This window comes from Camelus dromedarius, chromosome 6, assembly GCF_036321535.1.
Source record: "Camelus dromedarius isolate mCamDro1 chromosome 6, mCamDro1.pat, whole genome shotgun sequence".
Lineage (NCBI taxonomy): Eukaryota > Metazoa > Chordata > Mammalia > Artiodactyla > Camelidae > Camelus > Camelus dromedarius.
In genome coordinates, this window is record NC_087441.1 from 39588279 (window position 1) to 39615392 (window position 27114).

A 27114-nucleotide genomic window follows, 5' to 3' on the forward strand; every position below is an offset into this window, starting at 1 on the left:
GAAATATTAATAGAAAAATATGTAACGTGATGAATAAGTAAATATTGGGTTAAGAGATGAAGATAAAATAAGACAAGAACAGGATTTCAAATAAAATAACAAAGGATCCATTTTAATATCTTAAATGAATGTGAAGCTTGTGGATTTATCTTCAAGCAATGATGCAGTCAATCCCTTACTGAGGTAATAAAGAACAGAGAAAACTTTGCATTTTGAAAATAAGCATTCCTTTTTCACCATAAATTTAATATTATTGTTTAATTTTTTTAGAATTTCGTAACAGAGAGTTATTAACTCCAATCTTATAATGTAGATAATCCAAATATTTTGTTGCCAACTCTTTTCATCGTATCTCATCTTTCAAAACAAATTCATCTGGAGACATTTAATGGTTAGTGGTTATCAGTATCCTCTGTAACAGAACACAGTTTGCAGAGGGAGGGGAAGATCCTAAAGAAGCTTCCAGCTATTATAATGCTTCAAACCCACAGGAAGCTTTTATGTTCTATTACTTTGCTCACGTACTAAATTTAAAAGGGGCTCCATTTCTCATGTGTCAATCTGATGTAAGAATCAAACCTAAGATTGGTTTGTTCCTTCACTCTGAGAATATATCAGCATCATATCCTTTTCCCTCAGCTCACGTCCCCACTGCTGGCAACTAGCACATTTTAAAAATAAACCAGGAACTTTCAACAGAGTTGTGTAGACAACAGTCAATGCTGTCTGTCTAAAGTTCCTTAGTTTAAAAAGTCTCATTTTGAACCACACGCCAAACAGAGGTCTCATTCTCCTATCATGCGTATTTGTGGCTGGGATACTGTGAACTAGCTCAAAGCTGTTGGAGACAAATACCACTGGCTCACTACTCCTGCTTTACTTCTTGCTGCCACACCAGTTCCTCTAGACATTGTATTACTGTTGTGAAGTCTAAGAAATAGTCTGGTGTGTCCCAACGTCTGGTGTGGATCACAAACTCACTCTAGGAGTCCATTTACTAGCTTACTGGAAATCAATGTTAATTTAAATACACCCAGACATTCCTAAATTTAAAGCCTTCCATTTAAAGTAATATAGAAAACTAGGAAAGACAAGTTCAATAAAGATATGTAGCAGCTTGGTGTATGTGAATGGAAGCTACTGTTCTCCTTTAAGTTTACATGTTAATGTTTAACAAGAATAAATGTTCAGTCTGATCTGCAGGACTTTGGGGGTTCCTGTTACTCTTTCGAGGGGTCCATAAGATCAAAATTATTTTCATCATAATATTATTTGGCTTTTTCATACTATGGAAAGACTTCATAACTGTATGACTCAACTTATATGAAAATGTCCAAAACTGGCAAACCTATAGCAACAGAAAGCAGATGAGGAATTGCCAGGGATGAGGGGAGGCCAGAAGAGGGAGTGACCACTTAATGGGCTTGGGGTTTCCTTTGGGTGCTGAAAATGTTCTGGAACTAGGTAGTGGTGGTGGTCTACAACTGAAGAGGCTACTGAATTGTATTTTTAAAATGGTTCAAATGGTGAACTTTACGTTACACGAATTTTACCACAATAAAAAACTAAGATCAAAAAAAAAAGTTTGTTTTCATATTTTCTGTTATAAGAAGGACTCCAATTATATAAAACTCCAGAAATCCAAATATCCAAATGCAGAGTGGCCACTACCAGTAATAAAACAGCTCTGGATATCCTCATAATAAAAAAATCAACAACCATACTTTTTTGGCAATGAGTGTGAGAAATCATAACAAAAAAGCTCCAATCTCTCTAAATTTTTCCTTAAGTTGTAAAAAGGTTTAAGACATCTCATTCACATCTGCATTTTTATAGAGTTACAAACATCTTATTGTTATAGATCAAAACTAATAGAGAAAATACAACACAACCAAACACTGCTACAAATTCAGCCATGCTGCAATTAATGACACTTCATAATATTCCTTGATTTGATTACAATAAAACATATCACTATAGTTAATTTTTTGAGTAAATGATTTATTTCCTTTTAAGCTTATCCATAAAATGATCACTTGTATTAAAAAAGGGGCACTCTCTCATTCCTTAACTATAGCCAACAAGTCAAGTGTAACCTGCTGGCAGTTTTCATAGGGAGAAAAAAACATCTATTAGTAGTAGAATTAATTCATTCTGAACAAAAAAATTAAAATAAAAAAGTTGGGAAAATGTAGCACTACTCTTTCTAATGTTATTTATGTTGGTGGAAATTCCTTCAGTTATTATGTATCAGAGACAAACTTAGTATGAGTAAAGTGTCAGACATTTTGATATTACTCCTAAATATTATACAAAACAAAGGAATTTCAGAGTAACAGCAAAATGTGTATGACAGAACCACAGCCTTCTTCTAAATAACATATAAACTATAATAGCTATGTTTTTTTTAACTTTTTTTTATTGAGTTATAGTCATTTTACAATGTTGTATCAAATTCCAGTGTAGAGCACAATTTTAGCTATGTTTTTAACCACCAAATTTTCCCACCATAAAACGTAAATAGAGAATAGTTAATCTAGGTTTTCTGAGGAACGCGCTTGATCTCCGTGCATTCAGACTAACACGTGTGAAGAGCTGGGACATATAGGAACAAAGGCCTTTGAATAAGAAAGTACCTGTTAGAGCTGGGAAACACAGAACCTTATATCTTCAGGAGCCTGAAGAAGACAGTTCACAAGAAATGAAAAGAAACAAGTAAAGCAGTGCCAAATTATTTTTCAGGGTTTGAAGAACACTATACATTTATTTCACTGATTCCTTCCAGTTTACCTCTGAGCCACTGCCATGCACCTCCTTGAATTATCATTATCAAGTTGCCCAGATAGCTAAAGACATTTCTACTGTAAGTACAAAACTTAAGTTTTCACCACACACTATAAACAAAGGATCTTATTTACCTGCACGTTTATTTTTAGATTCCAACAGATTTCAACAAAATTTTCAGAAACAAGCTACAAGTTCATTTAACATGTTTTAAGAGTAGAAAATGAATTTAAGACTGGAACTGGCATTGATGATACATAAAATAATTAAATAGAAAATAGAAAACCTGAACTTAAGCAGGAGATACTTTTTAGTGGACAAATTAGGTTGTATGTGGTTTTGATTTCTAAGTTACTAAAACAATTTTTTTCAACTCATTGCAACCTCTACTTTTTCCTAAGAATATGTCAAGTAATGAATTTTTTAGGTTAAAAAAGCAAAAATGATGTTAGTTTGTGATAGTCTGTCTTTAAAAATTAAATTACTAAAATTGGTCCCCCTAAATTCTGAAAGATAAAATGGAACAGTTGTGAAGTATACTAGTATTAGTTTCATATTTTAGAAAGGGTATCCATTTAGACCTCTCAAAAAGTTTTGTAGATATCAAAATAATAAGGAGTAATATCCTAGCAACAATTCCACTTGTATCATGCATTACAAATCAGGTATGAAATGAAAATAAGGTAATAAGTCTTTTTTGGGTTTTTATCCAAGTAACTTCAAAATTTTCCTGTAAAAGGAATTCGTCTATATTTTTCTAGACTAGAGACATACCACATCTACAGTATTTTTCTCAGAAAATCACTTACTGAAACAATTAGGAACTTGTATGAGGATTTTCAGTATTAAATGCTGACCATAATCCTCAATCAGAAACATTCTCCTATTGGAAACTCCAATAAGGAAAATGTGGTGCTAGTTATTATTGTAGGAAAATAACTTTTCCTTGAATTCAAATGTCAAATATAAACTTCTGTTAATGATTTATAAAACCTTTTCAAGTAAACCTAGAATTACTGTAAAAAGAATGATCACTTATCTCTATTACAGAAAAGTCATCAAAAGGAAAATTTAGTGAAACATTATCTACCATCATTCAAAGAGGTGCCAAGTCTTTTCTTGAATATACAGTGGCTTAGAGTCCCACTGGGAAGTTGGGAAAAGAATAATAACAATAACTTATTGGGTCTCAATGAGTTATTTTTAAAACCAGTCTTTCTTGGCTAGATGACAGCTGCAGACGACACACAACACGCTGTACCTCTGGAAAACACATAACTATAAAACCAACCTTTAAAGTACATAAGAAATGCTGCAACTCAACAATGACAACAACAACAACAAAAGACAATGCAGTAAAATATGGGAAAAGATACAAACAGGCATTCGAGAGAAGAGTAAGCACAACTGGCCAAAAGACATATGAAAATATGTTCACCCTCATTAGAAATCAGGAATATGCAAATAAAAATCTAACAAGACGGCATTCTATAATCACTGATTGATAAACTTTAACATTTAAATGACTGTGATTCTTACGCTTTGCTGCTAAAACATAAAATGGCTTTAGCAAACAATCTGGCATTATCCAGTAAAACAGAAAATTTCACTCCTAGGTATACTCCCTAGAAAATTTCTTTTGTGGGTAGCCAGGAAACATGTAACAGACTATTTCAAGCACCTTTATTTTGAATAGCAAACAAATAAAAATGAGCTAAATATCCATCAGCAGATGAAGAGAGGAATTCTGGATACACCAGGGGAAACATGAATGAACAATAGCCACACACATAGCATGGACAAATCTCAGAAACATAATGGTGCATCAGAAAAGCAAGTTGCAAAAGCTCTTGCGGAAAATGCCAATACAGCACTGGAACCTGGCGTCCAAGCTCTCAGCTCTGCCACCTACTGGCTTATTGAGCCTGTGCAATTCTTTAACCTGCTGGGCTTCAGGGTCCTATCATACAAAGAGTGATACTGTCACAGGAGGTTCTGTGGATCAAATGAGAAAAGCAAAGTACCTGAGGCACAGAAGACACAAAACAAATCCAAGTCCGGTATGAAGACAAAGCTGAATCAGATCTAATTAGTGACAATCACAGAATGCTATTTAAAAATGACCAACAGCAACTCAAGGGCCTTATTAGGGTCTCAAAGACAGACAATTTTTATACAAATGGCTGTTACCTTGACAATGACTTAATATTTATAATGTCATTTAAGGAAAACAAAGATATACTCCTATTTCTCCCTTTCCTCCCATGACAATAAATATCTAAAGAACCACAGCTCTTAAAATGCCCCACATATGTACTTTTCAAATGGAAAATCAGATCTTAAAGTGCTTTTTAAATTTAAGCTAAGGGCTCTTTATTGTCATACAAAATGTTTTTTAAAAATTCTGATAAATTTAATCAATACTGCAAAGCCAAATGCCTTTTAAAAGCAGTTCAACACTGTTCTATTGTAGCATACAATATGCATTAAAATGTACAAGAATTTTGATGTATCAGAACTGAGGGTAAAATAAGATATAAGAACAGATGGTTCTCAAATACAGTTATTTCTCAACAGTACTGTGAAGTCAGCTTTTAAAAGGTGTTATCCAAAACATAATAATTGCATTACCCAAAATCTACACAAGTTTAATCAACATTTGTACTAAATAACAGAATTTTAAGTCTTCAGTCACTTACAAATTGTTATTAGTAGACTGAGAGCTTTCCTTCCCCAAAAAAACATATTTGGTAAGGTTGGTTGTTTCCCAAGGGCTACAAAACTCTTAATATTTCCCCCTTAAATTCTCCTACCAGAATTTTTGCCAAATAATTATTTCCTCATTATATGTGTATTTTTATATTTGCACTAATACTTACTATACACATACCTCTATTTTTTGTAACTGCACTATTTTATCTGTCATATATGATCAATAATGTCTTTTACTAAATTAATCTTTAAAAGCTTTTCCTGGCTTCTGTTTACGGGTTGCAAAGTTAAAACGCAATTATAAACTAAATTTACCAATGGAGAAATAAAGGTTAATGGAAAAAATCAAACCAAAAGCAGGACTGGAGGCAAAATGGAAAATACCCCAATATCTAATCTTATTCTCTTAACATCATAGTTGTAATCAAGGGCACTCCTCTGTCACTTTTAACACATGCTAAAATATAAAATTCTACACAAATCTGAAGATCCAAAAAATGAAATTCCGAACACATCCTACTAGTATATGTAAATGAGTGTTATTTTTTGCAAAATCAAGCATAAATTCTAATGCCATTCCATCAGCTCCACTCAGAAATTACATCTAAATACTAAACACAAATAATAAAACTGCTATGTACTCAAAATTAAGAAGTGGCGTTATATCAATAAAACTGTATACTGGAACACAACTTTTTATAAAAACAATACTGAACTTAGATTTGGAGGAAAAAAATTCTTTGATAAGCATGCTAGTCCTAGTTTAAAATAGGATAATACTAAATTTAAAGTGAATTTTAAGTTTTCACACGATATTTGAGTTCTTTACGATGTATTTGACAACGGAAAAATGATTTTTCCATTTGAAGGGCAGGGGTAAACTAAAGATAGGGGTTAGGTAAATTATTAGCTCAGAGTTGAGTTACTTTGAACATATTAAATCTAAGGAGATAGTAGGATTTGAAGAAGTTGGTCAAAGGTCACTTAGGATATAATAGCAAGAGATTCAAATGATGATTTCACAAAAAGCTCTCTGCCTTTTCTTTAAAAAAAAAAAAATCAAACTCTCTGGAGTTGAGAATCCCACATTAAAGTTTCTACATTTCTGAAAAAAAAAACTTTTTTCAGAACAAATAGCTCTCATAAATTTTACTACAGCTTATCCATTGTTAGGATTAAAATATTAGTAATAATTCAAACATCTCTCACAATATCGAGAATTTTTTAGTCATGCCACCCTGCCTTTCAATCATAAAAGAACATGATGGGCTAAAAATAAGCATGTTAGACACTTCTTCAGTATAAAAGCAAACATATCAACATTAGCACTGTTTGCTTTTTCAATTAGCTTCTTTTTTAATTAGCAATTTCTAAACCCACCCATGCTAGAACTAAAACAACATGGCTCTTTCAAGAGCAAAGAATGAAAACAGCTTCCTTCAGTTTCAAAAGATCTGGGAAGCAAGTGTAGGGAATTACACTTTCATACAAACTCTTAACAAAGAACAGCCAACACAGTAGTTCGGAATTAAATAGTGCTTTACTTAAATAATACTGGGTCCCTTGTAAATCCTCAAGAAATACATCCATAGAAAATAGCTTTACCATCACCTACTGTGTGATCTTGGCTAGGATGCTTAACCTCTCTGGGTCTCAATTCTTCATGTCTAAAGATGTGAATAATAACAGTACCTATCTCATGGGGCTGCTATAAGAAGTAAATGAGATAATGCAAATCTCTTTACGGAGCACACAGTAAAAGCTTAAAATATGTTAGCTATTCAGGTGGATATTTTCTAACAGATTTCAAAGCTCTGAAAGACACCTGGTTTTCCACACAAATATATAGGCACAGTAAATAAGAGTATTTGTGAAAACATGAACAGGGATGGGTATGCTGATCCACAGCCCAGAGTAGTGCCTGAAGCATAGCTAAAACATATCTCTTTTGAATTAAAGAATAATGAGGCTAGAGTATTTAGTACAACTTGTGGAACACAAAATCGTATTATATCATTCATTATGTAATAGAATGGTACATTACCTCTGGTTTTCATGGGAAAAAGTTAATTCTGCCCAAACATATCTTTGCTAAATACAGGTTTTGTGTGTGTGTGTGTGTGTGTGTGTGTGTGTGTGTGTGTGTGTGTGTGTGTGATTGTTATCCAGAGGACTAAGTTAGAGTCATTAAAAAAAATGGGTTTGTGTCTGCTTCAGACAAAATTTAAATATCAGTTTCTGGTACTTACTAAGATTAGTATTTCTTGCAGCTCTAATATTCATTTTTTTGTGATACTGAATGTAATTCTCTAATTTTTCATCTTAACAAACTTGAATGTTCTAAAATATCTATCTAGTACTCACTTTTCAAATGGTAACAACTTCTGTTCCCTTTAAAGGTCATATATTTCCATTCAGGAGAGAAGATGCTAACAAGTCTTTGGGGCAGGGTAAGAGTCAATAACTGCTGTCAGTAGTCTATCAGCCCATTTGTATTTCCTGGCATGTGTGTTGAATACATTCAGGATTTCAATGAATTGATATATCAACAAGTAAACAAGGTATGGACGGGTGAACAAATCTGGAAAATGAAGCACAGGCTTGTCTAAAAAGCTATTCATCGCTCTAGAACTGTACAGCTCAGGTTTCTGAGACATTTAAAGAAACCTCTTTAAATTCCCAAGAGTCTGGGTTCCTCTTCTTTTTTTGATTTTTCCCTCCACCCAGCCCCTATCCTGCACCCATTCCCCTTAACTCTACACCTCCGACAATGGCTACCTTGAGAAACACTGTCTTTGGAAAATCTAACCCTGAAACTGTAACTTGATTGCCAGTAGGACAGCTGGACACGCACAGACAGCAGAACAGGAGCCACACTTAGTCTCTTGTGAAAATGGCTTTGGGAAGCAGTTGTTGATGCTGTGACTTCTGCATGAATTCAGAGTTATTTTAAGGTAAGACAGACTGAAAAGACCCAGATTCAAACCAACACTGTGCAAAAGGACCCACCCCTAAATGCCCACAAGTCTGAGGCAAAATGCCCACACTCAATAAATACTGAAATCTGGTCTCCTAAAGCTCTTGATTTCTTCATTCAGCAAATATTTACAAGGTCCATGATTTGTACCAGGTACCACCTGTGCAGAGTGGAGTTTTGGTGATAAATAACCAATAGTCCTTGAGTTACATTCAGGAATGGGTATAAAGTGTGATGAGAGGACACCATCTGATGATTTGGAAAATGATTTCACGCCAGAATCCATGAATTCTGGATTCTAAAGGAGCCAGAACAAAGGTCCTAAGAGGCTGTTTGCCATTTCCCTCCTCCATAAGACTAAGATCATCAGTAGGTTGGCAGCATCTAACCCAGCAACGGGCACACAGTAGAGACTCAAGTTCCACAAACATCTGAGAAGACTGGAGCTATGAAGAGATTCAAGTATAACATCAGAGATGTTTACGTCAACATCAGTGTGGTCATCACCATTATTCTCATTTACTGAGCATTCCCAGGCACCGTTCTAACACTTTATATATATTTCACCCTCCAAGGCTCCTAACAAATAAAAATAAGAGAAAACATGGGAGGACCAGAGCACGTCTACATTTCAGCCTTATTAGCATCACAAGGGGCAAGATTTATTTTGACATAGGTGATAAAAGACAACTGAAAGAAGCTTAGCACTAAGGTTACGGGGAGAACACCACTATTAATAGTCATTATATCTTTGTGGTGCATACCTTTTATTTTACTTTTTATTTTGTACATTTCCTCTAAATAGTAATTCCCTTTAAAATCTGAAAGCAAGTAAACAGACTTTAGGGATTTCACCAATGAGGAAACCAGGGTGCAAGAGGGCCAGGTGACCTGTGATGGGCAAGAGGAAGGAGCTAGAGATGGCAGGAAGAGTGGTCTTTTAGCATCGGTCCACAGTTAGGGGTAATAGGTAATTAAGGTCTGTTTGCTGGGTCTGTCCCAGGTGACCAAGTTGTTTGATCAAAGGCTTAGTGGACTAGGGCCCAGCATTACTTAAACTGAAAACTCTGGGATGTAGTCTAATTGTTGAGATGAGTAAATTAAATAGCTGCATGAGTTATCAGTGTTGAAGGCAGGTTTCTTGGTGGTCTGTTGCCACTCACAGAAACTGTACTTTTTACCTTCTATGTACTTCGTATCCTTCAGGTAGGGAGCAAAGAGATTTAGCATATGTAGAGTTTTCTGCATAGGATAATAAATAGGGGGGCAAAGAGATTTAAGTAAAAGGCATCACCCTGTGACTTCCCTAATTAACACTTTAACTCTCTAATTACTCCTTCCAACTTAGCAGGGGCTGCACACAAAAGCTGAACTTATAAATAAAGTAGAAACGTGTTTGAACGGCCGAGAAACTGTTGGGTGGCCAAGATCCTTAAAGATCTTAGGTCCAGGAGCCAAGAAGCTCTATATTTTTATCCGGCAGGTTACTATGGAAAGACAGTGATGTCATCAGGCATCTGAGGCAAAAAACAATGAGTTCTTTAAGTCATGTGGCAATTTATGGGTAAGAGAAAATAGAATTATAAATCCCTTGTTCAAACTTTCTAAATGACTCTCAGTTTTTCTTGACCTGGTCTGAAATTTTAAATGTTTTCATCAACACCTGTTTTTATGCATGAATTTCTCCTTTCAGGACCTCAGCAGGTATCTAACCACTAAGCCACATTAGACTATTTACACAAATAGATTATTTTTAGCTCTTAGGCTCTGTAATAGCATCTACAAATGTTCTTTAGAAACTTTTTCAAGAGGAATGAGGTACAGCTAGGTGGTGGTGGAAGCTGTGGGTCTTCAGGTGCCCTACATAAACTTCTGGGCACTTTCCCCATTTCCACTGCTGAAGACTGAAGGATTAGAGGAAAAGGAAAGTCAGTATCCTGCCGGGTAAGAAGATGAACACATTAGCTCAGTCCGTGGCATTTTCCTTCAACGGGCTCCCTCACCAACAGCTCTTCAGAAATTTAGCTCGATTAAACCTTAGGGAATGAGACACATAACAGAGGAACTAGTGTCCTCATCTAAAGAATGATGTGACTGATCTAGATAACTTTTAATGTCCCTGAGAGCTTTGAGTCTATGAAAGAACAATACCCCGAATCAAAAATTAATAAATCTTAAAAGAAAATTTTAAACGTGAAAAAACTCCTTGTGAGCAAACTAAAAAGATAAATGACAAACTGGGAAAAACACGTGCAAACTAGACCACAGTAAAGAGGTTTATATGATGCCGAACACTTCTAGGAGAAGTGGGCTAGAAATGTGGTCTAACCTATAGGAAAAGATGCTCAACCACACACTTAGTAAGAATGAAAATGGCAACTAGACCAAGATTCCAATTTGCACCTTTAAGATGAGCAAAAATCTGAAAGTTCAATAAGATCTAAACAACACATCCTGTTGGGGAGGCCGTGGGGTAACAGGCACTCTAACACAGCGCTGGTGGAAATGTAAAACAACACAACATCTATGGAGGGGAATTTAATGATATGGAACAAAATTACACATGCATTTACCTTTTGACCCATGAATCCAAGTTCCAAGAATCTCTCCCAAAGATTCAGGCAAAAGTAGATATACACACAAAGTTATCACTGTAGAAATATTTGTATTATCAAGAGAGGAAATAACACAGATGCTCATCAATAGGGAAACTGTCGAAAGTACGACGGCACATTCACACAGCGGAGTGCTATGCAGCTGTAAAAAGGAACGTGGACCATCTTTCCATGATGTTAGGCAAAGAACGCCAGATAAAACTGTTCCATAAAAAGGGGTAGAATAAAATATGTATATTATGATGCCATTTATCAAAGAAATTGGAAGGAGGTATGAATGAGTACCTATTTTTAAAAATTATTGAAGGAAAAATCAAAAACATTTTTTTAAGTAATACAATATTGTAAATCAACTATACTTCAATAAAAAATGCTTTTTAGAAAAGGTTACTTAGAGAAGGAAGGTGAAACACAGGGTGAAAAAGTCATTAATGGAAGCCAGGTTTCTCTGAATATTCCTTGTTTTCTAAGTCTGACTTGGGAGATATGTAATGTATGCTGGAGCTGGCTTGTACCGGCCTTGGTAAAGGTTCAGGTGTTTTGTGAGCTGGTGGTCTTGACCCTTGCAGCTTGAAACTGATCACGGTGGGACTATTTACATCATGGATTTCAGCATACAGATCTCCCTAACCCTTAAATAGCATTTATCAGCACACTATGGGAACTTTAGGAAAGTATCAAACAAAATTACATTTAAAAAGAGCATTTCCAAAAATTGAAAGCAAAATGACACAGACCTAACAGTGAATTGAGTGGGTAGCATTACTACATAGAAATGAACCTGTTCAAGGGACTGTAAGGCACAGCAATTTGACTATAGAGATTCAGTGAAATACCAAAAGGATTGCAAAAATAATCTTGAACCTTTTCCAGTACTGTGGTGTGAATGTCGTAATCGTCATGCTTTTTGAGAAATTGAGTGTCATGGAATAAAGCAAATGAAGAACTATATTACTGTCATGAGAATGAGATTTTTAGTATAGGACTAAGAAGCTAGAGATACAAGTTGGAACGTCATTAAGAAAATACTCCGTGGTCCTCAGTGTGAACTGGATGTATTAGTATGTAGTTATGATGTTATATACTTAATTAACACTGCATGCTCTCTCCACTGAAAAAGCCTAGAAACAATGACCAGTTCAGGACAATGACCAGTTCAGGAGCCATGCACACTCCTGAGGACCCAGACACCCAGACTGTGGTCTCCAACTTCTATTTCCCACAAAAGGAACCAAGACTCCCCGATTACAGATCTGGGTCAGGGAAAACACAAACTACTGAAAGGAAGGATGCTATAAAAGACTCCTGGGATCATATCAAAAGGATTCAGAAGCCAACATGAAGAGGCTCCTGCTGACTAAAAATGGGGGAAAAATCTGAGCAATAATAAGAATAATAACTACCACGTTTGAAACACATAAAACACGTTTAAATCCATGAGTTCATAATGCTACTGAAATACTTCACTGTGCCATGTCTGGAGGGTGCGAGGAAGCAAGCTTATTATTTTAAATGCTGGCAAAGGCATCTAGCCTGCTTTTTCTATACAAACTGTACTTCAGGGTAACCAAATAGTTGATGGAGTACTTTTCTTTATAGAAATAATCTAGTTAATAAGCAAAGGAGGAATGCTAGAATTAAGATATCCAGGGAATGATCATTCCCAGTAAACCACGAAGAGAAACAACCAGCAACAAAAGGTCTCCTGATTGAAATATACCACACCACTGTCTATAAGGGATTCTTGACCAAAACGTATTTGTGTGTGTGTGTGTGTGTGTGTGTGTGTGTGTCTCAAACCTGAATCACACTGAACCTCTAGCTCTGACTACCAAGTAACAGGAAATATAGGGTACAGGGAAGCATGTTAAGTGGCAACAAAATCCAAATTGTAGGAAATGGTATAAGAGAGATGACCTAGTTTCTCAACACACAAGCTGCAAAGGGGAAAAAGAGACATGGATAAGAAATCTACATAACAGGGACAGATTAATTAGGGGAAATTCATGAATCTAAGTTGAACAAACAATAATAACAAAAAAAGTATGAATATGTATGCATGTGTGTGTATACTACATATGTGCCTGTATATCTCTATATGTTTGTGTGTACATATATGTTCATGTACATGTGTGTACATATATATTTATATGTGAGTGTGTGTGTACACAAATACATAAGATAATGGGAAATGTGAACATGAATTAAAGCATTTGACAATATTAAGAAATAGTTAATTTTTTATGTATGATGAAGACACTGTCTTAAAGGAAAAGAACTCCTTACCTCCTGGAGAAGTACACTGAAATGTGCACAGGCGAATTGGCACAATTTATGGGATTCGTTATAAACATTGGGAGCTGATGAATGGAAGGACTGAGTGACAGTGACTTGAGATGCTTAAGTTGGGCAGTGGGTACAAAGGCATTCACTGTAACCATTCTCTCAACTTCTATAGGTAAGACTAAATTTCTCTACAGTAAAGTTAAAAACCAAATGAACAAAACCAACAAAAATATGTATCTAATATTAACAAGCTGGCAATAGAACACTGATACCAGACTAAGACATTCCAACTTAGAAGTCCATCATGATCACCTGAGGAGCTTTTTCAAAACAGAGTCTCTGAGCCAACACTACCTTAATGAACCTCATAGACTGAAGAGCTGTGTCATATCCCTCAGGACTGGGAGTGAGGAAGGAAGGCTGAGGACCACTGTTTAAATACCATAAGGGTGGGGGCTGTACAGTATTCATCCAGTTGTTCGTCTCTATGCCTGACACACAGGAGGTACTCAAGAAATAGTTGGTGAATTAATGAATGACCCTGGGAAGTGAAAATGAATAGGTGAGCTTAACAGCAGCTCAAACGCTCGATGTGCAAAAAACAGCATTCATATTTGATACTCAAAAATCACTTAGGTTACTGAGTTTAAAGAGCATGACTTTCTGTTTTTTAAGTAGAATGGGTTTTCATCATAAAGCCACAGACTAGTCACTTCAAACAGCTACAAGTAAACTCCTAGAATAAAAATAGTTTTAAATAAACAATTGGGTGGGGTGAGGCTAGCAAATATTCTGATTCTATAATCTGTTTTGAAGACAGTGCTTCTTATGTGACTAACAAAGAAAACAGTAGTCAAATTCCTTGTGCTGAAATAAGTACACTATTTGCAAACAGGGTTGAACATCCAAGGCGTATTCAATAAAGACACCACATTTCCCAAAGTGAAATGGGAATATAGAATGACAAATACCCACATATATTTACACGTCCCCAAAAGAAGGCATATGACCACCTGGTATGGACTTTTGTCTCTAATAATTACCAAGTGGAGCCAAGCCCACTGTCTCACCACAGGAAACAGCAAAATACCTCAAGCACAAGAATAATCTAATTTTAAAGCTGGGAGGAGCTTGGAAACCTAGTCTAACCTTTCCATTGTGTTGATGAAAAAACAGATACCTAGAGAAGTTAAAGTGAAAAATTCTGGAAATAGTTGGAATAGCCACAGACGAACACGTGGTCTACACAGGTGCCCAGAATGAAGAGCTGAGAATTACTCTCTGAACTTCTGAGTGAATGATATCTCACAGGGTATCAGTCTCGATTACAAACAGATAAGGGTGTGTCTAGGTGTGTGTAACCATATATACACACAAGACTAGAATATGCACTTCCAATAACTCCTTTTAAAAAAAATTCTTCAGCCTAGCATTTAAGGGCATCCACAATGTTGCATCACTTACTCTTTTCCAAATCTTTTCCAAATGAACCATAAATAGATGGAAGGCAGCCATGACTCTCCCTCATCTTTTGCGGTCTCTTACGGATGTAGTAGAGGACATAGTATAACCACAAATGCTGGTCCACAGATAATTTCCAAATGATGAAAGAAAGATTCGAAAATGTAACATAAACTTTCAAATTCTGTTCATCTGAGCTGATATAAGAGCCATATTTCATGTGTATCTATGAGTATTATATAGAAGTAGATTTTAAAATATGGCAACCGATAAAAGATTTAAAATTGAGTTAGGAGAAAGGGAGGCAGTGAGGTGAGTTATCCATTCACCTTTCTGCAAGGTGCCACACAAGGCTTAGTTCAAAATACATGCAGAAAATTACATGCAGGGGAGGAAGAAGGGAAAAGAAAAAGTACAAACCCTTATTTCACCCACTTCATTCAATTATTTCAATTACTGATCCATCCTGAATCCATATTACTTTAGTTCTGCAGAGATTTTTTAAAAAAGATGCACCTATGTCTATTATGGACTTTTCCTTCTCACCTACTTCACCTGTACAGTTGATAGGATTTAGCTCTAAAATAATAAAATTAAATAAGAATCAAAATTTGGCTTCTCAACTTCCTGTTTTTATTAGATTCCTTAGGATCTTGAAAAATTATTTTAAGAGTCTCCTAATATTGTTAAGGAGAATGCTAACCAGTGAAAATAACAAAGATAACATTTACTTCCATACTTGGGGTAGAAAAATATTTCTAACTGGGCTGATTTAAGATCCCTGAAGGAAACTGCAAGTTAAAGCAGTAATATTTCTAAAAAGCAAAGTCTGAAGACTGTTTTTCTTCTGAAATGAATATAGCAACCTTATTTAAATGGACATGATATGATATTATCAAGTTAAGGGTTTTTGTACTCTCCACTGCAACTCTAAAGGAAAACTCAAAATTAAGCAATAAAATCTGAAGCCATTTACTGAATACAGTATAGTGCTGTAAACAATGAATTTAAATCCTTCAGGGTAATTATATTGCTAACTCTACTATTAAATTCATGGATGTCTTGCCTCTGTCTGGAAATTTTTAAATATTTAATATGCAAAAGCATGTAATATTTATATGCTAATATATTTTAAATTTCTTATTAAAGTCCGAGGACTGACTTACACTAAAATCCTAAAATACAAAATAGCATACCTACATTTTCATCATTATGTTTCTCTTGAGCCTAAAAATAAGAACTGAAATAAGCTATTTTCATACAAAATTTATAAATATTAATGGACACATTGATGGCTTTATGTAATAACTGAAGAATTTAGATGATGATTTAAAATCACACTCCCCTCCAAAGGCCTTTTCCTCTACTTTCATATACTACCAAATATTTTCAACCAAATAACACAAGAATGTGCTTTATAAAAATATAAAGAGGGTAGGATCATCCCATTATGAACTAACCTAAACATGAGTAATAACTTCTAAAATAAAAGCACAGAAAAAGATGGTGCATGGTTAAAACTATTAATATACATTTAAGACAAAGAGTTTATTTTTCAATAAGAAAACAAGGAAAAGAGAGCCTGACCTAATCTTGTATGCCTGCCCAATAGAACTTTCCACCATAATTAGTGCTTTTCACCTCTGGGGCAAGGGGAGGAGCTTAAACTCAGGGTGACCTCATGTAGTAAGGGAGAAACAGTATAAATACTGCAGGACAGCTCTGGAGAGGGCACCTTCTGCACTGCTCACCTGGGCACAGAGGAAGGCAGAAAGCTGGTAAACTAACTCCAGGAAGTCCCAGCATCCAGGTAAGTCCATGACTTGATGCTCACTGGTGGACCTCCATGTTAGCTTATGGGGAAACAAGCTTCAATAAATTAACTATTTGTTTTCTTCAATTAAAAAAAAAAAAGGCTTTCCACTAAAATGCACTCAGAAAGTTTAATTTGTATCAGTCTACTAAAAACAGTCTTAATAAAACTATATTTGTAAAAATATGTCCTAATCTGAATTTCAGTGTATTTGAGACTACTGGTAATTTCAGTCTATATCAAAGATGTTGAATTATTTAATACAGACATCCAACTACAGTTTCTGTGTTTCTTTTATTTCAACTACTTTGTTTTCACTGGATTACCTGGATGTGGTTTCCAGACACAACTAAGACATATATTCATATAATTATGAATTATAACTCTCATTAATTTATGGAATCTGTTCAGAATATATAGGATAAGGTTTATAAAAAGTAGATAACTATATAAAGAGTTCATCTGGGCAACATTAGAAAAACAAAACAGGCCAATAACAAAGCTCTATGAAATTATTCTTTTCTGTTTTTCAGACTCCACCTGAGAACATGCTGCCACAAATCACCCTTTTGCTGCTAACATCCTTGAACTTGGTTCATGGAGTGTTTTATACCGAGCAATACCAAACACCTACAGGCATAAAAGGCCCACCATCCAACACCAAGGCACAGTTCTTCATTCCCTACGCCATAAAGAGTAAAGGTAAACTGAACTATACATTTTGCTTTATTAACTAGTGAGTTGTTGCTTTCTACAATCTTAATGATCTCTTTAACAAAATGTTTTAAATTCTGTTTGGGGTTAAATTATCTTCAAACTCCTCAATTAGCCCATTTGAATGACTTACGGAAAAAGTAGGTCTGTTCAAGAACATTCAAATTCTTCACACACGTACAGCACAGAGATATACCTGAAGATTATTAGGAAACTTTAGGTGTAGAAATTTTTTTCCCTCAAATGATGCTTTTGCACAAATAACTACCCATAATCTAGAAATAGTAATCCAGTCAAATTAATTATGTTTATAATATTTTAACTAAAAAAATTGCCAATTGTCTATAAAAAGAATAGCAGGTTTGTATACCTAAATGCTGACATATATTTACTTTAAAAACTTACTCTGCTAGCTTACAAATACATACAAAATTGAGTACTAATTGTCAAATTAGATGCCCTCTGAAGAAATGTAACAGGCAAGCAAAGTAGCAGTTCTCACAATTTTCAATGCATTTTTGCTTGGCAGTTAAGTGCGCGGACTTAACTACCTCCCAGCAGCTTTGCAAGCCTTACTGCCTTCTCTGTGCTTTAGCGTCTTCATTTGTAAAACAAGGAGCACCTATTTCAAAGAGCTGTTCTGAAGCTTAAATGAGTTAATCTGTAAAGTGCTGAAGTGTTAGCTATTACTCCTACTCTACTCCTACTGCTACTACGACGACTACTACACCGGCTCTCCTGCTACTACTACTTCTCACACTGTTTCCATCACTCCTCCTTCTATTATTACTACTACCACTTCTCTCCTCTTCCTCCTCTTCCTACTACTACTACAGTACTGGTGCTGTAGCCTCAGATAAGTTTTAACTTTTTTCTTGGATCTGTTCTTCATCTACTCAGCTTTCTTGGGTACTGTGAAGAGTACTGATACAATGCATATAAAGTACTAACGGATTCTCGAAGAAGAGAGACTATTAGGTTTCATATTCATTAATCCCATTTAATAGCATCTGACACAAACTGCCGGTTACAGGACTGAATTACCCTGAATAATCTGAACTGATTGTAGGATTCAAATTTCTTTTCCATAGTATTATTTTCATTATGCATACATATTTTATCCTACAAATAGAGCTAAGAATATTTGCCATAAACTTTAAAAATTATGCTTGTGGAGACAACCATTTTTAGCAAATTAAATTTATAGGACTGCCTTCTTCAGAAGAAAGGTAAAATTTTAAATGTTTCATAAAAGGTAGCTTATAGTAAAAAATAAATGCAAAGTACTCAACAGTCTTGAATGTCTCAAAATACAAATAAAATATGAGAAAGAAAAAGTTAGGAAGAAAAGAATAAAAAGAAGAAAACCTGCTACTTTACTAGAAGCAACAAGCACAATTTGACATGCTATGACAAGCAGCCCTGGGTCACACTTTCTATGATCACAAATTCAGACTCTCTGTAGCTTACCAAGACCATAACAAACCATCATGAATCAAAAATAAAATGCACCACTTTTAGAAGGTTAAAATGTTTTCTATCTTTTCACCATAATGTACTGCATCATTTTGGTTATTTCTGCAGAAAAAATGAAATATATATCTTTTTTAACAAATGAAAAATATAGTAGCTGTATTTTAACTATTAATCCACTTTACCTGATAATACAAGGTAGAAACTCAAATACATTATTATGCATTGGCAGTCAAGTGAAGAGAAAAGCCCACAATTTACACAAGCAAAACACTGAGCTGATAATAGATATACAAAGAATTCCCACGTAATCCCTAGGCACATCTGTTCAACACAGATTAAAAGAGAACTCAGCCAAAACACACTAAGTTATGCTGCAGAGGATTCCACAACTGGTGGGCACATGGGCGCCGCATTCTGACCCAGTCAACCACTTTGTCAGCATTTAAGAAACTTGTCTTCTGGGTAATCATTATTTTCTGAGGATGGTGCCACTCTATTAAGCTACAAACAGGGGCTGTCCCCCAAGGATACAACAGAAGTCACGTTCTCTCATACACTGAGAGGTAGAGCACTCAACAGGCTAACATTCCAAGTGATAGAGGTCTCCATCTTCAGAGTTCTAGTCTCAAATGTGCTCAACGCAGTCATTCTCAGCAAGACCTGCTTTTCCTCCCTACATTAACAGTTAAACAGATTTTCAACCAGACCAAGACAATTGTTTGGTACAGACATGATCTTTATAATAAGATCTTAAAGCAAACCCCAAAATGAAATGTAACTTCTAACTAGTATAAAATATAAAGATACCCAAGACTGAAATGATTTTCCTATTTCAGTATATCTGTTTTAATGATTCTGCTATGCATTTTATATTTCGTCATCAAACGGTTTTCAAATATAAGTAACATCTCTATCTAAAAGTATGATATCAGCAACTATTGTTGGCTGACTATTTCTTAAATGCCAGTTAATTAATATGAAAGATTTTTAAAAATACATTAATATAACAACAACTAACAGTTAAAAGGAACTATACCCATAAAAATACATTTTCAAAGGCAATTTACAATTCATTTCATTTAATAGTAATTTTATTTAAGTCTTCATTTTGATTTTTAAAGCCATTAAAGATTTAGTTAAGTGGAGTTTAAGTATATCAATATTTTTTGTACAGAAAAGATGTAGCTCGAGAAGTCATAGCTATAAGTCATTTTCAGGGTTTTGACCAAACTATTCAACTACCGTGACATCTACTAAATCTACCATTACTATGAATCATTTTCTGACAGCATAAGAATCTAAATAGTATATTTAGGCATTCTAATTACATTTCTGAAAATTTATTAAACAGAAAATGATTTTTAATACAAATCCTGCAAGTAGATATTTAGAAACTTAAGTAATTTCATTACCATCTTTGCTAGTTACCTGAGAAAGACTATTTCATTTAGACATTTATAGAGATTATTGCCTAAAGATTCTCTGACACGGTAATAGTTCCCTAATGGTAATATCCTAACACCAGCAATACTCTCTCTGTTACCTCCCTCTTTGAATGACTAAAACTAAAACCCTGGACCCCTCTTAAAGCACTTATCACATGGACACTTGCTTTATTCCTTTTGTGACTGAAGCCCTTATAGGACGTGTCCTGCGCTTTCCCTATACTTGTGGCTCCACAGCACATTTCACATCACAGGCACTGAACAAGTGATTTTTTGGTTTAAATTTATTACACCAGTAGAAGTATTTAGCTCTGATGAACCCATAGCTCTATGAAATCAACAATATCTACTTGCATTAATCAAAGAAAACTTTATAAAAGCACTTTACTATTTTATGTACCTTGCCCATTAGGTCTAATTCTCTAATTCCTTGTTTCAATTTCAAGTCAGTAACAGAGAATGTAAGAGCTAACACTATGTACTGAGGTCAAAAAATTTTAAAAATCAACCTAAATCTAACCTGTGTTCAGCAGGGCCAAGGCAGATGTAAATTAGGATAGACTGTATTTCTCCTTTATCTTATAGGGCAGTTTTTGTGAGGGAAAACTGTTACTTAAACTCATTCCCATTTACTCTCTACTTGATTCTTTCTTTTTCTATCAAATATCTTTTTCCCCTTTCCTTTCTAGGTAGATGATTTTCCTAAAATAAATGTGATAAATTTATATCCAATGCACTCTTATTCTAAATGAATTCTTCAACTCTGGCTTATTTTCACAAATCATTAGGATGTAATGAAAGTATTATGGTAACCATGGTCTTATGAAATCATCTTCTCTAGCAGTTTTTCACTTTTTACTTAAAAATTTTGTTACTGAAGTATAGTCGATTTACAATGTTGTATTAATTTCTGGTGTACAGCATAGTGATTCAGTTATACATATATATTCTTTTTCATAGTCTTTTTCATTATAGGTTATTACAAGGTATTGAATACAGTTCCCTGTGCTATACAGTAGGACCTTGTTGTTTATCTATTTTATATATAGTAGTTAGTATCTCTGGCAATGTTTTCTAAAAATATAAAATGTATTGTCTGAAACCATTTAAGATGAGTCTGCCAAAATGGACTGATTGAAACTGCAATGTCTTGTCCTCATTTATGCTGTGAGAAGCAATGATTCTTTAACATTACTAACCAACCTCCCCTCTGGGTGTGTGTACTGTGCATGTCTTTAGGTATAGCAGTAAGAGGAGAACAAGGTATTCCTGGTCCACCAGGCCCTGTTGGACCTCGAGGGCACCCAGGTCCTTCTGGACCACCAGGAAAACCAGGCACTGGAAGTCCAGGACCCCAAGGAGAGCCAGGGTTGCCAGGACCGCCGGGACCGTCAGCCACTGGGAAGCCAGGTTTGACAGGACTCCCAGGAAAACAAGGAGAGAGAGGACCATCTGGACCAAAAGGAGATATCGGACCAGCTGGTTTACCAGGACCACGGGGCCCACCGGGGCCACCTGGAATCCCTGGCCCAGCTGGAATTTCTGTTACAGGAAAACCTGGACAACAGGGACCTACAGGAGCCCCAGGACCCAGGGGCTTTCCTGGAGAAAAGGGTGCACCAGGAGTTCCTGGTATGAATGGGCAGAAAGGGGAAACGGGATATGGTGCTCCTGGCCGCCCAGGTGACAGGGGTCTTCCAGGCCCTCAGGGTCCCATGGGACCACCTGGCCCTCCTGGAGTGGGAAAGAGAGGTGAAAATGGGCTTCCAGGACAGCCAGGCATCAAAGGTGATCGGGGCTTTCCAGGAGAAAGGGGGCCAACTGGCTCACCAGGCCCCCAAGGTCCTCCAGGGGAACAAGGACCAGAAGGCATTGGAAAGCCAGGAGCCACTGGAGCCCCAGGCCAGCCAGGGGTTCCAGGGTCAAAAGGTCAGCCTGGGGCTCCGGGAATAGCAGGGCCCCCAGGTGCTCGTGGCTTTGGGAAACCAGGCTTGCCAGGCTTGAAGGGACAAAGAGGACCTATAGGCCTTCCAGGGGCTCCAGGTGCCAAAGGGGAACAAGGCCCAGTAGGCCATCCTGGGGAACCAGGTCTCACTGGACCCCCTGGAAATATGGGACCCCAAGGGCCAAAAGGCATCCCAGGCAACGATGGGATCCCAGGGCCTAAAGGTGAGACAGGGCCAGTGGGGCCTGCAGGATACCCTGGGGCTAAGGGAGAAAGGGGCACCTCCGGGTTAGATGGAAAACCAGGGTACCCAGGAGAGCCAGGTCTCAATGGTCCCAAAGGTAACCCAGGGTTACCAGGCCCAAAAGGTGACCGTGGAATTGGAGGACCTCCTGGTCTCCCAGGCCCTGTGGGCCCAGCAGGAGCTAAGGGATTGCCTGGACATAATGGTGAGACTGGTCCAAGAGGTGCCCCTGGAATACCAGGTACCAGAGGCCCCATTGGACCACCGGGCATTCCAGGATTCCCTGGATCTAAAGGGGATCCAGGAACTCCAGGTCCTCCTGGTCCTGCTGGCATAGCAACTAAGGGCCTCAATGGACCCACTGGGCCACCAGGGCCTCCAGGTCCAAAAGGCCATGCTGGAGAGCCTGGCCTCCCAGGGCCCCCAGGACCCCCAGGGCCCCCAGGCCAAGCCGTCCTGCCAGAGGGTTCTGTAAAGGCAGGCCAAAGGCCTTTTGTTAGTGCCAACCAGGGAGTAACAGGAATGCCTGTATCTGCTTTCACTGTTATTCTCTCTAAAGCTTATCCAGCTATAGGCAGTCCCATCCCATTTGACAAGATTTTATATAATAGCCAGAAGCATTATGACCCAAGAACTGGAATCTTCACCTGCAAGATACCAGGAATATATTACTTCTCCTACCACATACATGTGAAAGGGACCCATGCTTGGGTGGGCCTGTATAAGAATGGCACCCCTGTAATGTACACCTACGATGAATACGTCAAAGGCTACCTGGATCAGGCTTCAGGTAGCGCCATAATCGATCTCACAGAAGACGACCAGGTTTGGCTCCAGCTGCCCAATGCAGGGACAAACGGGCTGTACTCCTCTGAGTATGTCCACTCCTCTTTCTCAGGATTCTTAGTAGCTCCAATGTGAGCGTGTTCCCAGCCAGCTAGTATCATTCTGCTTGAAAAGGCCTCCCCCAACTCCACCCTGCCCCACAAATGCACATGGAAGTAGGCTGAAAAAAAATGTGACTAATTTTAGTTTTCCAAAATACAGATCCGGGCTGTCAGACACGGGAAAGAATATGTGAAGACCCTAGAGAGTTTCTGGTCAGCAATCCTAAGTCTCTTTAAAGTTTTCTGTGAATTCCTTCAGTATTTGCAAATTTCACCATAAAAGTCCTGCTAACCTAAAAAAAAGACCACCAAAAACCCTGAAATGTGACACCAAATTATGTCAAATTTGATGTCAGAAATTCAGCATTTCCTTTTAAAATAAGCCTGTTTCTAACAATTAGCAGGAGAATTTCTAGGAAACATCTAGGAGGTGATGTGTGTCTTTATGGGACTTAACTACTTGAATATTCAAATTTAAAAGACACTGTGTATCCTAAGATCTTTCTGATGGTGCATCACTCCAAGGCTGAAAGAGCCCCCTTCATCAGTATATATTCAAGTATACAGGTGCATATAGACTTTTTACAGCTTTCATAAAAAACCCAGAATATTGTGCTAAAATTAATCGGAAATGCAAGGTGCTTTAGTCATGAACCTTTTCAAACTTTTCTGACTGCAGAAAAGCTTTCTATACACCCTTTACAACCTGGAAATGGGTGTCTGACCTATTTTATTTATTTAACGCAAATGTGATTAATTTGCTTAAATTCCTTATTGACTCATGTAATACAATCTTATGGGTTTACAGAGTATTAGCATATATACCTTGGGCTTCCCATTTCAGTAAAATTATAACTAATGTCAAGGGTTTCAAAATCTGACTAGAAATGAAAAGATATTATTTATTAACGCTCTGTACTGTATTTTAATGTTGCTGTTTAAACCTTTTAAGCTGTGCCTCACAAAATGTTTTACCTACTCTTTATTTACAATGCAATAAAATAACATCAATAGATTATAATGCTGAATTTATTTGACACCAGCAATTTGCTATTCTCAACCAATCTTTTAAGGCTTTTCATTTTACAAAGTTAATAAAAAGTAAAATGATAAAGTGGCGGGGAGCTTTGACAGGTGTCATGGATACGCCCCTCTATTGGAGATGGGCATTCCCACCACCCAAGCACTCAGGGTGCACTGTGAGAGCTATCAATCGGAACCACATGCAGTCTACGAGCCAGGCTTGGGGGCTGGAAACTGGGAATAGAAAAGTAAGACCATCACCCGACAGCAGTGATTTTCTTCCGGGAGGGAAAGAAGCAGGTGGCAGAAAAATATGTAGTTTGAACAAATATTCCACAGTTACTATTTGTTGCCTTGACTTGTTTTTAGTCATAATATTTAGGATTATTATGATGGCTTAAATTCCATTAAAAGGAAGGCAAGCAATTTTTATGTCAATCAAAAGGCAACATTTTTCCCAGCTGAAAAACACTACTCTTGAGCATCCATCAGTCCACTGGCTGAATTAGGACAGTCTGGCTCAAGTCACCAGAGTAACATACTATAAAGGCACCTCTTTATTCCTCAGAAGCAATCTCTCTGTGTGACCCAAGCAGACATGTGGATGGAACCATAAAACCCTAGGCTTGGTTTGGTGATATCTCTGCCCCTATTCTGGGTGAGCCAGTCTTGTTTTTAAGCAACAAGAGTGAGATTTTCACTTTCCCTACCTTTCTTTAATTACTACAGTAATGGTTACAGGTGTCACCAACCCTCTTTCCCAAGGCAGGAAACAGCAAATTCTGGGGAACCCACAAAATGATTCTACTGGTAGGCATGCACAAGACAGCACATCTTAGAATACTGGCAATTATGGCCATGAAATAGGCATGAATAAAAGAACTTCTTAAAATATAACCAGTATCAACATTATAGCAACATTTAAGACCAAATTAAGAAACACAGAAAAACAGATCACTTCTAAGTAATTCAGTAGACACACAGCACTTAACAAATATGTAAAGTCTCTCTTCATATTACTCACCCTTAAAAGCTGACATTTTATAATTATATTGTATACCAGCAACTATATCCTTCCAAAAATCAAATGGTTTTTGACCGTTGTGCTAAAAAAAAAAAAAAATCCAAATGTAACACATGTAATAATTCTGCTTTTAAGCATAGTAGAAAACACGTGGCAAATAACTACAATATTACTATATTCTAAAATAGAGACTCATATTTTAAAAAATGTAACAGATTAATAAACTTCTCATTCTTCTAAATGTGATTTTAGAGAGAAATCCTCCATGAAAATCACTGCTAGAGATAGATTGTTATACACATAAGACTAAATATTAATATAACTCATATAGCCCAAATAAAATTAAAATTTCTACTCATTATAAAGGCTAAAAATTATAGAATATTTTAAACCCAAGAGTAAATCTATAATGTTATAGCTTCCAAGATACCAGATTGTGCCACTTCATGTACCATGGCACTGATGGGGCTAAGACGCCTGAAGCCTCAACACCTCAAAAGCTGGTTACCTTAGAATTCTGTGCACAATTACCTGAATTTCAATATAAAAGAGCAGCAAGTCTCTATAGGAGAGATGCAAGAGATTCTAAATCCAAAATTCAAATCATTTTTATTAAGATTTTTTTTAACCAGAAAGCAAATAAACATGACAACACATAAGCCTACAACCCTGTGCTCCCTTGGAAACATTAATCAGTGTCCTTCTATCCAAATGAAGACCAACTACTAGATATTTGTATCTAATAATACAAACTCTGAAATATTTAAAGCCTGATGCGTTTGCTTATAGTCACTATAGAGTGAGAAACTGACTCCATCTTATGATAGCAACGTCTACAAACCAGAACTATTGCTCAACAGAAACTTCCACAAACACATGACTGCAATTCTGATTCAAAAATTATCCATTATCTATGTTCTACTAGAAACATGATCATTGAGATTTTGAAAGACAACACATGCAAAAAGGAAAGTGATTCTGACATAAAACCAGTTTATGTTCATAGGTCTTAAGTTCCAAGTACAAACTGATATAACTAGAGATATAGTTAATCCTGACACACAGGACAAAGAGAAAGTCTTCAAGTGTTAAACTATGCTCAAAACGATGAATTTAAAAATTTCACATCATTTTTCTGGTTTTATGTTATTTAGAATGCATAAAAAGACACATGGAATTTTTAAAATTTGTTTTATTTATTTTTTAATGCTGCTAATGAAACCAAGAAAATATTTTTTCCATATGCAAGTTTGGTATTTTCTTTTTCTAGACTTTTCCACCCCCTGCTGGAGAATAGGTTTATTATCCCTGGGGAAAATGGTTGCTATTTAATTTTCCAAAACTATTTTGACCAAATTCTCTGTGTTTTTCCTCCTCAATCACCCCTGAAACCACAAAGAGGAAACGGAGTAAAATATCACCTCAAACGACATATATAATTAAGTCCTCTGATTTATGGTTGAATACACATCATAGTTTCTAAAAAATGAGTCCCTGCTCACCTTTGTTAAGGAGTCCACCACTCTGGCACATAGAAGAGCTCCAGGCAGGTCAAAGTAGTTATCATAAAAATAATATTTTCCTAAAAAGAACAAAATTTTAAAGTGGGAACAAATTAATGCTTCGTTTATGTGATGTACACAGAAACTTGGCTGAAGAGACATTGGCTTTTGGTTTAGTTACTTAAAGGGGCCTCTATTTCAATTCA

General features: G+C 36.4%; 2 protein-coding genes across 3 annotated transcripts in view; one reads left to right on the forward strand and one right to left on the reverse strand.

The window, feature by feature from the left end:
* Positions 1–27114, reverse strand: part of NT5DC1 (5'-nucleotidase domain containing 1) — a 111024-nt gene that overhangs the window by 69481 nt on the left and 14429 nt on the right. For both annotated transcript variants that reach the window (XM_010979136.3, XM_064486756.1), the window contains 2 exons: positions 26909–26988; positions 25407–25488 (listed from right to left, as the gene is read on the reverse strand). In XM_010979136.3, the coding sequence (XP_010977438.1) occupies positions 25407–25488; positions 26909–26988 (162 nt within the window). The remainder of the gene's footprint in view (positions 1–25406; positions 25489–26908; positions 26989–27114) is intronic.
* COL10A1 (collagen type X alpha 1 chain) lies at positions 17179–24374 on the forward strand. The gene is made up of 2 exons (XM_031456195.2): positions 17179–17350; positions 21523–24374. Exons 1-2 carry the CDS (start codon positions 17197–17199, stop codon positions 23391–23393), a joined length of 2025 nt encoding a protein of 674 aa, XP_031312055.2. The 5' UTR covers positions 17179–17196; the 3' UTR covers positions 23394–24374.

Bases quoted from the DNA above. Each gene is read 5' to 3' on its own strand.
- COL10A1 (XM_031456195.2), top strand. From the start codon at position 17,197: ATGCTGCCACAAATCACCCTTTTGCTGCTAACATCCTTGAACTTGGTT. The intron at 17,351-21,522 runs GTAAACTGAACT...GCATGTCTTTAG, and splicing joins CTACGCCATAAAGAGTAAAG to GTATAGCAGTAAGAGGAGAA.